This window comes from Balaenoptera ricei, chromosome 12 (assembly GCF_028023285.1).
Source record: "Balaenoptera ricei isolate mBalRic1 chromosome 12, mBalRic1.hap2, whole genome shotgun sequence".
Lineage (NCBI taxonomy): Eukaryota > Metazoa > Chordata > Mammalia > Artiodactyla > Balaenopteridae > Balaenoptera > Balaenoptera ricei.
This window is the reverse complement of record NC_082650.1, coordinates 36,700,882-36,714,799: the sequence shown is the minus strand read 5'-3', so window position 1 is coordinate 36,714,799 and position 13,918 is coordinate 36,700,882. Positions and strand designations below refer to the sequence as shown.

At 38.2% G+C, this 13,918-nt stretch overlaps 1 protein-coding gene across 5 annotated transcripts in view; it reads left to right on the top strand.

The window, feature by feature from the left end:
• The window catches only part of TRMT11 (tRNA methyltransferase 11 homolog), a 62,565-nt gene extending 53,551 nt beyond the window's left edge, over positions 1–9,014 (top strand). For 4 of the 5 annotated variants that reach the window (XM_059941271.1, XM_059941270.1, XM_059941265.1 and 1 more), the window contains exon 13: positions 8,659–9,013. In XM_059941271.1, the coding sequence (XP_059797254.1) occupies positions 8,659–8,790 (132 nt within the window). In that variant the 3' untranslated portion in view covers positions 8,791–9,013. Of the gene's footprint in view, positions 1–8,658 lie in introns of all 5 variants that reach the window. The other variant, XM_059941268.1, reaches the window with a different exon arrangement.
• The last annotated feature ends 4,904 nt before the right edge of the window (positions 9,015–13,918 follow it).

The following is a 13,918-nucleotide window of genomic DNA, read 5'->3' as shown; positions in this document are numbered from 1 at the left end:
CCTTACCTTGCTCCCATTAAGAATAGTGCTAGAGGTTTTTTTTCCTTAATAGTATTGGATGCCAGACTTTTGACCTGCTTGTCCTTGGTTTGGAAATGGCCTAGTGCTGTTTATAGTTGTATAACTTTAGCACAAGTGGTTTCTATAGCTACTGTCCAGTACCAGATGTAGAACACTGGGAAGCTTTGATAAGGGGAGCAGGATTTTTAAACAAAAGCAGGACATGGATAATTACCCTGAAGCTGAACTGAGGTCCATTATGTTCAGTACTGTCATTTACATTTCATTTTCACTCTCTGCTGATTATAAGAAGGAAAATCTACTCACTGTCTTCCTCTTCCATCTCTTTGCCTTCTTCCTCTCACCTTATTAAAGAATGTGTATTATACCTTTAATCTGTTTCATGAATCCTCGACAGAATTAGGTGAGCATCACCAGTCTGATGGCTTTTACTTACGATGACAGCATCATTGGTTTCCACTTATCATAGAATAAGTTTCGTAAGCCATTTGTATTCAAGTGTTTGCAGTGAAACTGCTGTTTTGTATAAACTGCTGCCACTTTGAGAATATAAATGACTTAAGGTTAATACTAGTGAGGTAGAAGAAATCATTATCTCATTATCAGGAGCTGTCAGTAAGTGAAAGGACAACTTAAACCTGACCTATAATTAAAATAGAAGCCATTTGGTTTTCTTCCAGATGGTTTTCAACTTCATCCCCAAAGTGACACCTTTTCTAGGGGAAAGCTCTTGTTTTTAAACAGTAATTTTTATAAATTGATGATTATTCTTAGGTATATTGTTGGGGGATTCTTTGAAAGTAACTCTTTTGGCAGTAAAGGAATACCGTGAGAGAGAATTTTGGCTTCAGTTAGAATGTGGGTTGGGAGTGATGGGACAGACTGTAGAGTTAAGCAAGGGGATCCGGTTTGTAGTAGAGGGGGGCTGGGGGCAAGGAAGTTGAGAAAATTCATACCTGATGACTCCTTTTTTTTTCTCTGTAAAGAAGGATGTAAGTTTTTGTTGAGAGTGAATGGGAAAGGTAGGATGAGAAATGAGAAGGAAAACTGTCTTTTACTGATTTTTACATTCATGTAGTTTTCATATTTTTGTATGTTTTCTTTTTCTGATTTGACTGCATGTTCCCTGAGGGGAAAGCCATGGCTTTCATCACTCACCATGTGTTTATGGGACCATTTGTGTCATGTGTTGAGACAGAACAGACTGATAAAACAGAGTCCTTATCCTTAGAGAACTTGCATGTGGGAGAAACGATGACCCAACCCATTCCAGCATAACGTGTTTGGTTCTGTAGTGATCAGTGCACGTTGCTCTGTGAACACCAGAGAGCGCCTACCTGAGGAGATGGTGCTTGAGTCAAGAGGCCAGCATTTTCAGCAAAGGTACAGAGACATGAGCGGGGTTATGGTGCATTCAGGGAACCCTAGACATTTAAGCATGACTGAAATACTATGTGGGGAGGAGTGGCTTGAGAAGTGGAAAACCAAAGGCCTGCCTAGTGTTGAAGGTCTTTACATACCAAAGAGTTTCAAGTTTATCCTATGGGTGATGGCAAGCCCTGAGGAATGTGAGTTAGGAGAGTGGCAGAAGTTCTTGTTTTAGGAAGGTCACCCGGGCTTTAACATGCAGGCAAGTTTTTATTATGGAAAGATGCCAGTGATGCCAGCCTGGAGGCTTCTGGCATGGTCATGTGAAGATGATGAGGCTGTCAACTAAGAAAGGTAGAAACTGGAGATTGTGGGCGAGACAGTGGAATTGAGAGCTACCGGCGGGGGGGCGGCGGGGGGGAGTAGATGTGGCAGGACCTAATGACTAATTGAGTAATTGGGGCAAGAGAGACAGGAGTTAAGGATAACTTTTAGAAATCTGGCTTGGGGTAGCTGAGTAGGTGCATGTATTTTTATCCTCCTCCCTACTTCCCAAAGGACATGGTGCAGTGCCGCTTTCCTGGACTACTGCAGTAGTCTTCCAGCTGGTCTCCCTGCCTCTGGAATTTCTCCTACCATTACATTTCCTCTACGGTAGCCAGAATATCTTTCAGAATGTAAATAGATAACGAAACTCCCCTGCGCAAAAGTCATCAATAACTTTCTGTGAAATTTAGACTAAAATTCAAAATCCTTCGCATAACCTTCGAGGCCGGCCTGATCTTAGACTTCTGTCCTGTCTCTCCAGTTTCATTTTGTGCCACCTTCCCTTTAGTTTTGCAAGCCTTCGCCACACTAGCCTGCTTTCAGTTCCCAGAATGTACTTACTTACCTCTTTCTAGTCTGAGTCTTTTCACATTGTGTTTCCTCCCTCATTGTGTTCGCTAGAACACAATGTGTTCCCTAGAATGCTTTCTTCTCGTCTCTTTCTACGAGTAAATTTGATTCATCCTTTAGGTCTCAGATAAATGTCACTTCCTTAGGGAAGCCTTTCTTATCCATTCTCTTCTCCCCCATCTAACTAGGTGTCTCCTTATATTCTTATAGTACCCTTTTCTTCCCAGTGTTTAATCATAGTTTGTAAATATATGTTTGGGTATACATTGTTTAATGTCTGTTCCCGCTAGTATATAACTGTGAATTCACAGAGCTTGACTGTTTTGCTTACCACTCAGTAAATATTTATGGAATGAATAGTAATTGTTCAGTGATTGTTCTGGGCCCCTCTAGAATAAAAACAATCAAATTCAACGGCATTTAAATCATCCATTTGAAAGAAGAGTAGGAATAGATAGTTATGGCTAGCTAAAAGTTTTCTGTTTCAAAATACACTGAATTTTATCATTACCCTGATATCACTCTTCAAAAGTCAGTGGTACAGAAACATTTTAATCCCATCATACCTAGGCCTCATTTCTCATGAGAAGCAAACCAAAAAAGCAGCTGAATCGCCATACTGTGGAAAATCATAACACCTTCCTTCTGTTTAAGGAGGAGATGATAACAAAGAATGGCAGATTTCTGGGAGAAGGCAGTAATTAGAAGGATAGTTTTACCTAAATGGAGTTGTCAACTTTAGTTTCTTTAAAGTCTGAGCAGTTTTATGATGTTCAGGACGCTCTTACATATATGTATTCTCCCAGTGTAATCCAGAGTGTCATTAGTTCCATTCAAAGTGTCAGCTTCAGATGTAACTACACAACATACAGTTTTTTTTCTTTTCTTGAGAATTTGTTCCCCTTTAGATTAACATTTATTAAATTACAAGTGTCTGAAGTACTTTCCTTTTAATGTCTCCTGTGTTCTTTTTGATGCTCTACTTTTGATGTAGAGTTATTTGTAAAAATAAAGATTAACTTGAATAAGGTCTAGTTTATGTACTTTTCCTTTATTTTTCTCGAGAATAATTTGCAAATGGACATAAATGACAATGATACACTTTATAGTCACTAAGGTAAATATGTATTTGTATATTTCCACACTATTCTTCTAAAAATGAAATGGTGTGAATAAATGCCAGTGCCCTCTGAAGGAAAATGGCCATCACGTTGTTGCTCTGTAACTCTAGACGTTTACAACAATCAGGACTTAGAGACAGCGAGGGAGATAGAGTGCTCCTGACTGTCGGATGCATGATGGTCAGCTCTGCTTTAAACTATCTTTATCCATTGCAGGAAATACTATAAAGAAGGATTTATCTGCTTCAGCCAGCAGAGGGCACTGTACACATAAAAGTACACTACCAATTGTAAAGCTTCCTTTGATTTTTTTGGCAAGTGTGTTAAAATTCCTCGAGTGGTTTATGTTTAGAATTAGCAGTACTGATAGGACAGGAAATTGGCTGGGTGGGACAGTGGTTAAAGGGGTTCTGTCTAAAAGTTTAGATCTGAAATATGTGCTACCAAATATGTTGCTGTTCCGTGAAGAACGTCCTCTAAATGTCAAACTCCATTTTGAACGACCCACTAATCTACCATGTGGGAAGTTAACTCTTTAACCATTGTTTTGATGTAATTTCTACTTTAAAAAAAAAAAAGTGTGACGGAAAAAGCATGAGCTTTGAAGGCTGATCTAGTCTACAATTCTGGAAATACTGCTTACTAGATGTGTGACTTGTGGCAGATTATTTAAACTCTTTTAGTCTCTTTCCATATCTGTAAAATTTAGATAATAATCTGCTGTGAAAAGATGCAGAAAATTAAATAATTCACTTATGTAAAACACATAGTTGCAAATACGTATCAGTTGCTTTCTTGAATCAGAACTTGTATGTTTCTCGTCATATTTACAATTGCTGTTTGTCTTACAAAGTTAAGTGATAGGTCCGAAAGCTGTGTATTTCCATTATGTAGCCATCTGTAGCTAGCACAGATTTTCCTACAGAAGTTCTTGATTTCTGGTTATAAAAATGATAAACAGTAGATAGTGTAATCAACAATCTTAATATTTTATTCATATTTCCTTAAGTACTGCCATGTGCCAAAACTTAACCAGTAGTTATGAAATTTGGGAAAGGTGGTCTGTAAGCTTTCATTGCCATAGTTTTCTTTCTTGGCATTTCCTAATTCTTTGTGTATTTTTATTTTCCATGAAGTATTTCTTGCTTACTAAAGATTGGCAGAACTCAGGTTTTATGATACATAGATGATATCATGACTGATAGTGATAGACAGATTTGGAAGTGTTAGAGAAACCAGAAATCAAACACTGGGGCAAGACTGAATTAGTGAGGGACATCAAGGGTTGTGTTGCTTGAGGATACTCTTCTCCTCTTAAGTAAACCCTTGGCCTTTGAGATACTGAGTTGAAAAAAAAAACAATCTGCAGATATTCTTGGTTGAGATGGGCAGGGAATGTGAATAGAGAAGAGTTATCAAAAGGTGATGAAAAATATGTAGAGTTGAATATCATCATCTCAAGTGTGAGCCCTGGCAAACTAAACTAAAGATAGGATGAAAGAGAGAAGGAAAAGAGAGAAAAAAATAGCGAGTTTGCCATTTTATTCAGCATCAAGGTAACATAAGTTCTGAATGCTGCAAATGGTATTTTTCATAAGGACCAGAGTATATGTTAAATGTGTATTGTTCATAGGTAATGATATTTACATATATGATATGTATGTGATAATATGTGGACCATAAATGTACTGAATGTTTTATGTGGAACATTTTATGAACCATGTCTTTTCCACTTAGATGAAAATGGTAGCCAGAGTCTCTGGAGTGTCTGGCTTATCCCGAAGCAGGACTTAACGCTGCTAGTAATAGAACGTCTCTTGCCAGGTCCCTGGCTGCACAAGGGATTTGGAGCTTTTGGGTTCTCCAGGAGTTTTTGTTATGAATGTCTTATTTCACAGTTAGGGGGCAATCAATCTTATAGAAGGAGGCGTTCCAGTATAGGACCCAAACACATACCTCACATTGATTCTTCTCTACTCCCTGGGAGATAAATAGGATTTCCCCCAGCCCCCAGAGGTTGCATTTCGAAGGTTAATAGTCTTTCCCCACTTTTCCCGTAGCATGTATTTCTGTGTCACTGGGTCTCTGTAGCACTGAATATATGGTCTGTTAGGGGCTTATTTTGCTTTTACTACTATATGTTCTGAGGGAATCTTTAAGTCTAAACTAGTTAGATAAAGAATGCCATAGGGAAAAAAAAAAAAAAGAATGCCATAGGTAGTATATGTTTTCTTGATCAACATTAATTGGCATAGGTTTTAATCATTACTTTTGGGTTTTCCAGGTTTCTGCTGTTCATTCTCAGTCACTGCCTCTGGTCTTTATAGTCTCTTCTTCCTCCTCAGTTTGTCCTATGTATATCCTTTAAGTCAAAGACAAGCTATTTGGTTAAGCTCCCACTTTGGTCTATGAGGATACCTACCTTCCATTGTGCTTCGGCTTTTCTCTCCTGCTTCCCCCAGTGAGCTGCATAATTGGCAGTTTAGGTGGGTTAGGCACACAAGTAACTGAGCCCGAGTCAGTCCCTGGCTCATGCTGGTCTTCAGCTGTCTTACCATGTCTCTACCTTTTAAGCTAGCACTCTGGGATCACACATTTCTGTCCTGTCATACCACTGCAGCCCCAGGACATTCACTGAAGTAGTCTGCAGTGCATTTTGAGATGTAGAGGTGCTCTTGCATGGCTTAGAGGAGTCACAGGGAGAAGAGAGGACAGAGGGCAAAGCTGGGAAGGATCTCACTGCCTGACAGTGTTCTGATCCCTCTTGTACAGAAGAGGAAAGTGAGAAGACATTCAGCAAACGGATGTGCAATTGAATCTCACTCCCAAATGTTAAGGGAAAAGCCTCAGAATTGGGGAAAGTTTGAACTCATTTGGATTTTAGCCAGAATGCTGGAATATTAGGTTTGCATTCTAATAAGTTGCATTTGATCCCATTATGGAGAATAGAGAGGGAGCCACAAAGGCAAGGCAACTGGCAGTTTAGAAAAAAAGCAAGGAGAGATGAGGAAGGCTTAAACTATAGTACTGGAGTTATGGATGAAGAGGAGGAGTGGATGTGAGAAATACAGGGTGCAGAATCTAAGATTTTAGATTAATGTGAGAAGAAAAGGGAGAGCGATTTGACCCAGGTTTCTGATTTTGATGACTGGGTGGGGAATGCAGAGCTGTGAGAAGTACTGTAGCAGGAGAGATGTCGCTTCTGGACATAGCTTTACACATAACCAAGTAAAGGTATTTCTGCCAGGATTAAGCTAATGTAGTTCAGAAAGTAGGCAAGTTTTCTAGTGATCTTATTTGATATAAGGACAGAATGTAGAACGCCTGGAAGAGCAGATGATGGCAAGTCCCTTCCTTTCCTATGACTCTTCAGTCAGACTTCTGATAAAAGTTGGCATGCACAAGGCAAGGCTAAATGCTGGACCATTGCCCTGTGTTGCTGCTCTCCCAGGTCCGGCCTGGAGACGTGGGCGTTGAGTCCTCCTGTCCAGTCGACAGTACTGCTAGGGTTATGGTATCCCTCAGGCATCCTGTGGCCCTTATATCTCCTTCTAGTATGAAAATTTTGTGTCATTGAAATAATCCTCTTAGTTGCTAGAACTAAGTTAATAGCATTTCTGATCCAGGTCTCTTCCTTTCTGGGAAGCCTTTGTTCATCACATGTTTATTCCCAGAGATACTCCTGCTTCTTGAGTTGAGGAAAGAGTTAGCTCTTTTGGGGAAAAAAACCTCATTATGTTATAGTCAAAGGGTGTAGTCCCTGGGTCTGGTAGACCTGTGTTCAAATCCTAGCTCTGTCACTTACCAGCTGTATTATCTTGGGCCTGTACTCTTAAATAACTCCTCATCTGTAGATGGTAATAATAGTGTACTTATCTCTTAGAGCTGATGAGTTTATATTAGCTAGTGCATGTAAAGCATTTAGGATGGTTTTTGGCCGATAATAAATACCCCATAAATACGACCTTTCATTTGGTATTCTTTAACTTTTTATCTTTTGGGGATTATATAGCCTGAAGTTAGTAACCATTGGCATGCTTTCACGTGCTTGCAAGAATTTGGAACTGTAGTATACTTAGTGCCATAAAATTTAAATAGCCACTTTTTTTCTTTTTAAATGAATCAGGAAATCTGGGCATGTTTAATAATTTCTTTTTTTGTGTAATTAAAAAAAAACATTCTGGGGCAAAATAGTTTTGGAATAAACAAATCAACCAACATAATTTTATTTTGGCTAAACCTGGGCTTTTATTAATATTAGATATGAGGGAGAGAATGAAAGTATTCATCTCATACAGGAATGAGGAAAAATACAAAAATATTTTGAGGATTGTTATATTGCAGATGTATTTATAGATATCATTTTGATACTGAAACCAGGATAAATAATTAGGGTTCATATTTTCTAATTATGTCTCCTGCCTATTCTCAAAATCACATTAATCCCTGTACATTTGAATATGAATTTACAGAAACGCACGGGAAATGAGATTTTATTTCTAATTAGATTTTTTTTCCACAGCTTAAGGTGGCTAGTGAAATTGGCTGAGAAGCTGATGTCTCAGTGTTGTCTGTCAGTCTTCTTATCCTCAGTTTTCTAAGCTGAAACATGATATTTTATCCCAGGTTAATATTTCCAGTTTCCAATGTCAGTCTAAGCACTAGTCCTCACCTGTCTCTGAAGTCTAAAAGTGTGAAAATCGCTTGTTTATCCTGTGTCTTCATCTACTGAGGTTACTTAAAGTTGCCAGGAATAGTTTATTTCATTAACTGAACGTGCATGTACCCCCAGACAGTTTTACTGATCTGTATGACATCATACAAATGTAATAATTTGTTATTGTACACCATTGGAGTAGAAGCTTCCTTGCTTGATAATTCTTATAGTCAAAGACGGTTTCAGTTTGTGCTGAACTAGGAATCGGAAGATGCAGGTGGTTGTCCCAACTCGAGTTGCCCGGATGATTCTCTTTGCATTCCCTGGGTCTCTGTGTTCCCAGTAAAAGTTTTTGTCTTCTCTGTGCAGAGGACTGTTGTGTGGATCAGATGAGGTGAAGTAAGTGAAAACACTTTGGATACCCAAGCATGATACAGATATAAAGTGGTGGTGTATTTCTTGTTCATGTAATAAAGGAAAACAAATGTGTACCAGAGAGTGAGATTTTCCTTAAAGTAAATGACTGCTTTGGTTGCTGGCTAACGAAAGAAATAACTCAAACACCTTTATTTTCTGTATTTTCCAACCAATCAGAACCGGGACCAGTATTCACATCTGCTGAGTGATCACTTTCTGCCGTACCAAGGTCATAATTCCTTCCGTGAGAAATATTTCAGTGGGGTAACAAAAAGAATTGCCAAGGAAGAAAAATCTAACCAGGAGTGAAAATTAGGATTTTGACAATGGAGAAAGAATAAGGATTTGATAGAAAAGACATCTGGATGTGAACTTTCATGTATGATACAGGAAATGTACTGTTTTAAATAATTTTATATAACAAAATAAATGCTATAAAGTCAACTGAACAATTCTTTTAACGTTAGCTTTGTTTTATAGACTATTTTGTTGGATGTGGTCTTTTGAACTTTATATTTATGCTTTCAAGTATTATGGAAATTGAAAACAGTTATATTTTTGGTAATTAATTTACAAATGGTGTTGACTTTTTAAACAGATATCTGCTGGATATGTTATAGGCATTAATAGTGTTTGAGAATTTATTCATTAGGTAGGCTTGTTTAATTTTGTTTTTGATTGTAATTGTTTTACACTGTCACTAATAAAGCTTACTGAGGATTCCTAAAATCGTGTAGTATACGGAGGGGATGTGATGAAGGAAATGAATTTTTATTTATAAATCCCAGACAAGTAAGTAATCACAATGATAATGGTGATGATGAGAAAGGCTAGGACCTGACAACCTAAAAAGATTCCAAACTCCTTGAGGCCTGTCCACATCTGAAGCTCGTCTGTACCTTGGATTTGCTTCTGCATTCCTAAACCTTGACTGTCGGTCAAGTTAACTACCCACAATTTTTGGTTTAGAAAGTAACTGATAGTTAAAAGCAGTAACAACAACACAAATCCTTGATGGTTCCCTAATGGTATTAAGTCTAATCAGAGCTCTTTGAAATAGAAGCTGTATTTTCTTGAAGGAGAAACTTTGCTGAGTCCACATTGTGTCCATCATGAAAATATCTTGTTTGAGAACCACTCTACCCATTAATTCAGGATGCTAATAGCTTTCCTGCTCTCGGTGATCAGTGTACCTCAGCAGGACGACAGTAAACGAATCCTCTCTCTTTAACCAGAGCCTATTTTTATTTATACTATTATTATTATTTTAGTGTTACTGCTGGCTTTTATGGACTCACAACTTGAACGTGCATAGCTTAGGACCTCCAGAAGACCAGTGCTGCCCAAGCCAAGAGAGAGAGCAGGCCATCCGCTTAGTTCTGCCTCCTTTTCTTGTCCTGCAGCTCTGAATTTCAGCAGCAGATCTCAAACATTTCAGTGATTGTTTTGTTTGGGTTTCTGGATGTGATTTGTGGTACACTGGGGAAAATTCAAAAGTATTCAAGGATGATTTATTTTCAGTATTTCTGTTGTAAACTGACTTATTTAAAATTTTTTGAGGTTATATGGGGGGTGAGTTTGAAACTTTGTAGCTGACTAAATTTGGAATGAGATTTTAGCCTTGCCCCATTTTTTGGTTGTCACAAAAATTAGTCCAAATTAGTTCCAAATTAGATCTGGAAAAGTTGCAACATTAATTTTAGTCACTTTGTTCTTAAAAATTATCCAACATTAAAAAAAAATATTTCAAATTATTTCTTATTACCATTAGTGGAGGCCTTCTAATCTTTAATTCTTCATTGTTGTGAGGTTTATTTTCATATATATCAATAAGTTCAGTCTCCCATTCCTGAAATGTCACTGGACTCAGAGTGTGCATTTGTGCAGTTGTTTTAAGGTTGGTACTCAGAAGTGAAAAAGAAACCTGATCACTTTCAACCGATTTTGATTTTAGTGCAGGTAACACGTCCTCTTATTTTAAAAAAAGAGACTTTATTTTCTGGCATCAGGATCTTACTACTTCTGCATAAGTTGGAGAAGATCATTTCTGGGATTGCTTTAGTTTTATGTGTATTCCTCATGCACTTACCAGCAGGAATATCACCTAGCAAAATGCCTACATCTTAGGTAGTCCTGTAGTATGAATTTACAGTGTAATCTGTGAGTGAACCCTAGGTGGTCTGTGGGCTGGCCTATTTAATGTTTATAATATGACAGACTATAATTTTGTTTCTGGCATATATTAAAACATCCGTAAAATACAGACGGTTACAGATGTAACTGTCTTAGTGGTGTTTCATCATAAGTAACCTCCTTCCCATCCATTCTGGTGGATTTTTTTCTTTTTTCTTTTTTTTTGCTGTGATAGCTGGGAAGGAATAGTGGAATAGGAGGTCTTTGGGGTATTTAGCCAAAGTGGCCAACAGATTTAAAAAAGTTTAAAATCTACAAATTTCTAGCCACTTCCTGCCCAAGGTGACCCAGGTCTAGGCCTGTTCGCCACTAACTTCCTTATGACTAATTCTTTAAGTACAGAGATTGAGCAATGAAACATTTTTAAACTGTTTAAACTCTGGGAGGTTAAGTCAGTGTTACCATTATTTCCTTATGGCGGAAACTCACTTAAAATTTGATATACCCTACATATTTAAGAAGAATGGTGATTACAACTAAAGAACTTTATTTCAAGTTTGGTAGGGAAAAGTAGAGTATGAGTTAACATACCAAATGCATCGTAGTGAATGTGTTTACATTATTGGATGAAAAATGTGCTTTAAAAGTTTGGGACAGAAACAACTTTTAAGGTAATATGTTTTATACTCTTATAATTAGACAATCAGGGATGACTTTTTTTTTTTAACATCAGGAAATTAGATGTTAAGTTTGTGTTATCTAGATGCCAAAATAAGCAAATCTGACTCTTGAATCAAAGGCCTTAGTCCTTTTGGGTTAAGAGAACTAACCCATGCTGGAAATATTATCAAGTATTGCTAATCCAAAGAGATATGTAATAAAACATTATGTGTTGAAAATCAAAGGTGACATTTTTGGGGGGAAATGATCTTTCTACACCATTCTAATCTCCCTCGTAAAACCACAGTGGAACTAAGCTGATGTTCATGGTTCTAATACTAAAGAAGGCACTGGCCCTGCATAAATTCATTAATGGAATATAGGGGTAGAAATGGAGGTTGGTGTTGCTGAGAATATTGATGACCTTATTGTTGATTTGCCTGTTTGACCAAAAGGGAGTAAATTATACCAGAATAAGGACTTTGGCTCTTTTTACAAGAGCATGGGTTTTCTCCATTATAAAGTTATTTAGAAAACTAAACACTTGTAAGAATCTTTCTTTCTTAGAAGGATTGTATTCATAGAATAAGCGAAGTCTACTTTGATTTCCAACTCACCCACTCCCATTTTTCTCAGATATTTATCAAGTAATGTGGTTTGTAATACAAACCAAAAAAAAGAAAAGTGCCTTAATCCAGAACATACACATGGACACAATAACACTAGGCTGATGATGTTTGTACTTTACTAAAACATTGAGATCGTCTCTAAAACAGAGTGGTTTAAGAACATAAGGTCTAGAGTGTAAAGAATTGTAATGGAATGATAAACATATCTGTGATTCTATCTAGCCATAGAATCATGGAGACAGCACATTCCTGGATGTCCTTTGGGCAAACCTGACTCTATTCCCTTAATAGAGGTCTGCCTCAGGATGTTCATATGTTTCACTATGTGGGATAAGCAAGTTGACATTTAGACATAACTGAGGCCAACCTGGAATTTGGCTCTTATCCCTTGCTTTATAAGCCATTGTAGACAGGCTCTTAGGGGGATGGAGGCTAAATTCTCATGGCAGTCTCTTAAGAAGCCTGGGCCATGGAACAAAATAGCCTTAAAAGATGAATGTTAAGATAAGCCAGCTTCACTTTATGTAACTGCTAGCCCTATTTCTTGGGATATTAGGACGTGCTTAGTATATTTTTGTTCTAGAATTTGAATGTTCTTACTAAGATAATTATATCGCCATGATGCCAAACTGAATCACCTAAAAAGGAATCTGCTTTGACCTCTATGACTTTAAAATCTCTCCTTTAATCAAGTCTTCCTGACTTTCTCCTGAGGGCTTATCAGAAGAACTCTATTTTGTCTAACATCCAGCAGTGGAGCTTAGCTGGGCTTATGTGTGAAGTTAGTCAGATTTTTAAAATGGCTGAGGAGAAAATTAAAATTGGAAATGAAATGGTACTTGGGTTGGGCTTTGATGGGCTGCCCACGTATTGTATCTAATGTGTTGTACATTTGTGAAGTGGATCAGGATGGTCAGAGCTGGTATTGGTGAGCTTTAAAAATCTGTAAAACCTCTTTAATATCTGTTTATTTATAAATCATGGACTGGAGTATCTCACCACAAGTCTGAGTGCTTCCAGCACAAACAGCAAAACTTCTTTTTGCATTATTTTTCTATAGTTTTTACCTCTTGGGAGACAGTTCTCCATAGATGCCTTGCGTTTCTGTATACCTTACTAAAGGGGGCACTGACCCCCGGCATCGTAGACTGTCTTTTGGTGGAGTGTGAGCACCCCTGAAAGATAAAGATCGTGTCTCCACCTCCCCTGCCTCCTCCCTCTTCTGACTATTATTCTAGCTAATAGTCTGCTAACTATTAGCTGACTACTGGGGTCTTTTCAAAACTGAACACCTGAGCCATCCAACCTGATACTTCCAAAGTGGAGTGGATCAAACAAACTCACAACTACCAAGACAGAAGGGCCCAACAAGCCTCACTTGTCCAATGGAATTGGTATACTCAAGAATGCAGCTGGCTTAGCCCTTGTTGCATCTTGGATTTAGATGAAAAGGTGGCAGCTATCCGCTGCCAAAGTTAAACTTTGGGGAAAGTTTTACCCCCCATTCCACTGCCTGAAACAAAGGGAGTGGCTCAATGGTGTCCTTGATTCATAAAGGTTACATTTAGGGTGGGTTAAAAATACTTTTAGGTTACAATTAGGAGTTTCCTCTAAATGCCTTCTGCCTCGTTCACTGATGGATTGGCCAAACTGAAACCCAGTGGTGTCCAATGGACTGCTGTGGCTGCTCGAACTCAGCGCCAGGTACACAGACCTGAAAATGGAAGTGGTTGGCCTGGTCCATGGGCAGAAAAAGCTACTCTCATAACTCCAGCCAATACCCTCTTTGCTGAGCCTTGTTACATTTTTACTGACTTTTAGGCTGTTGCTAGTGACTACGGTTTGTTCTGTCACTTGGGAAACTACAGATTAGCTGATTAAAGATACCCTTCCTTAGGGGCTACAAATAATGGAAACAGACTGTGGCTGCTGACAGAGCTGTCTGGGTCATTCTCTGGTGAGACCAACTAGAATAAAGCTGTTGGTTGGGCTGGCACCACCCAGATTGCCATCAT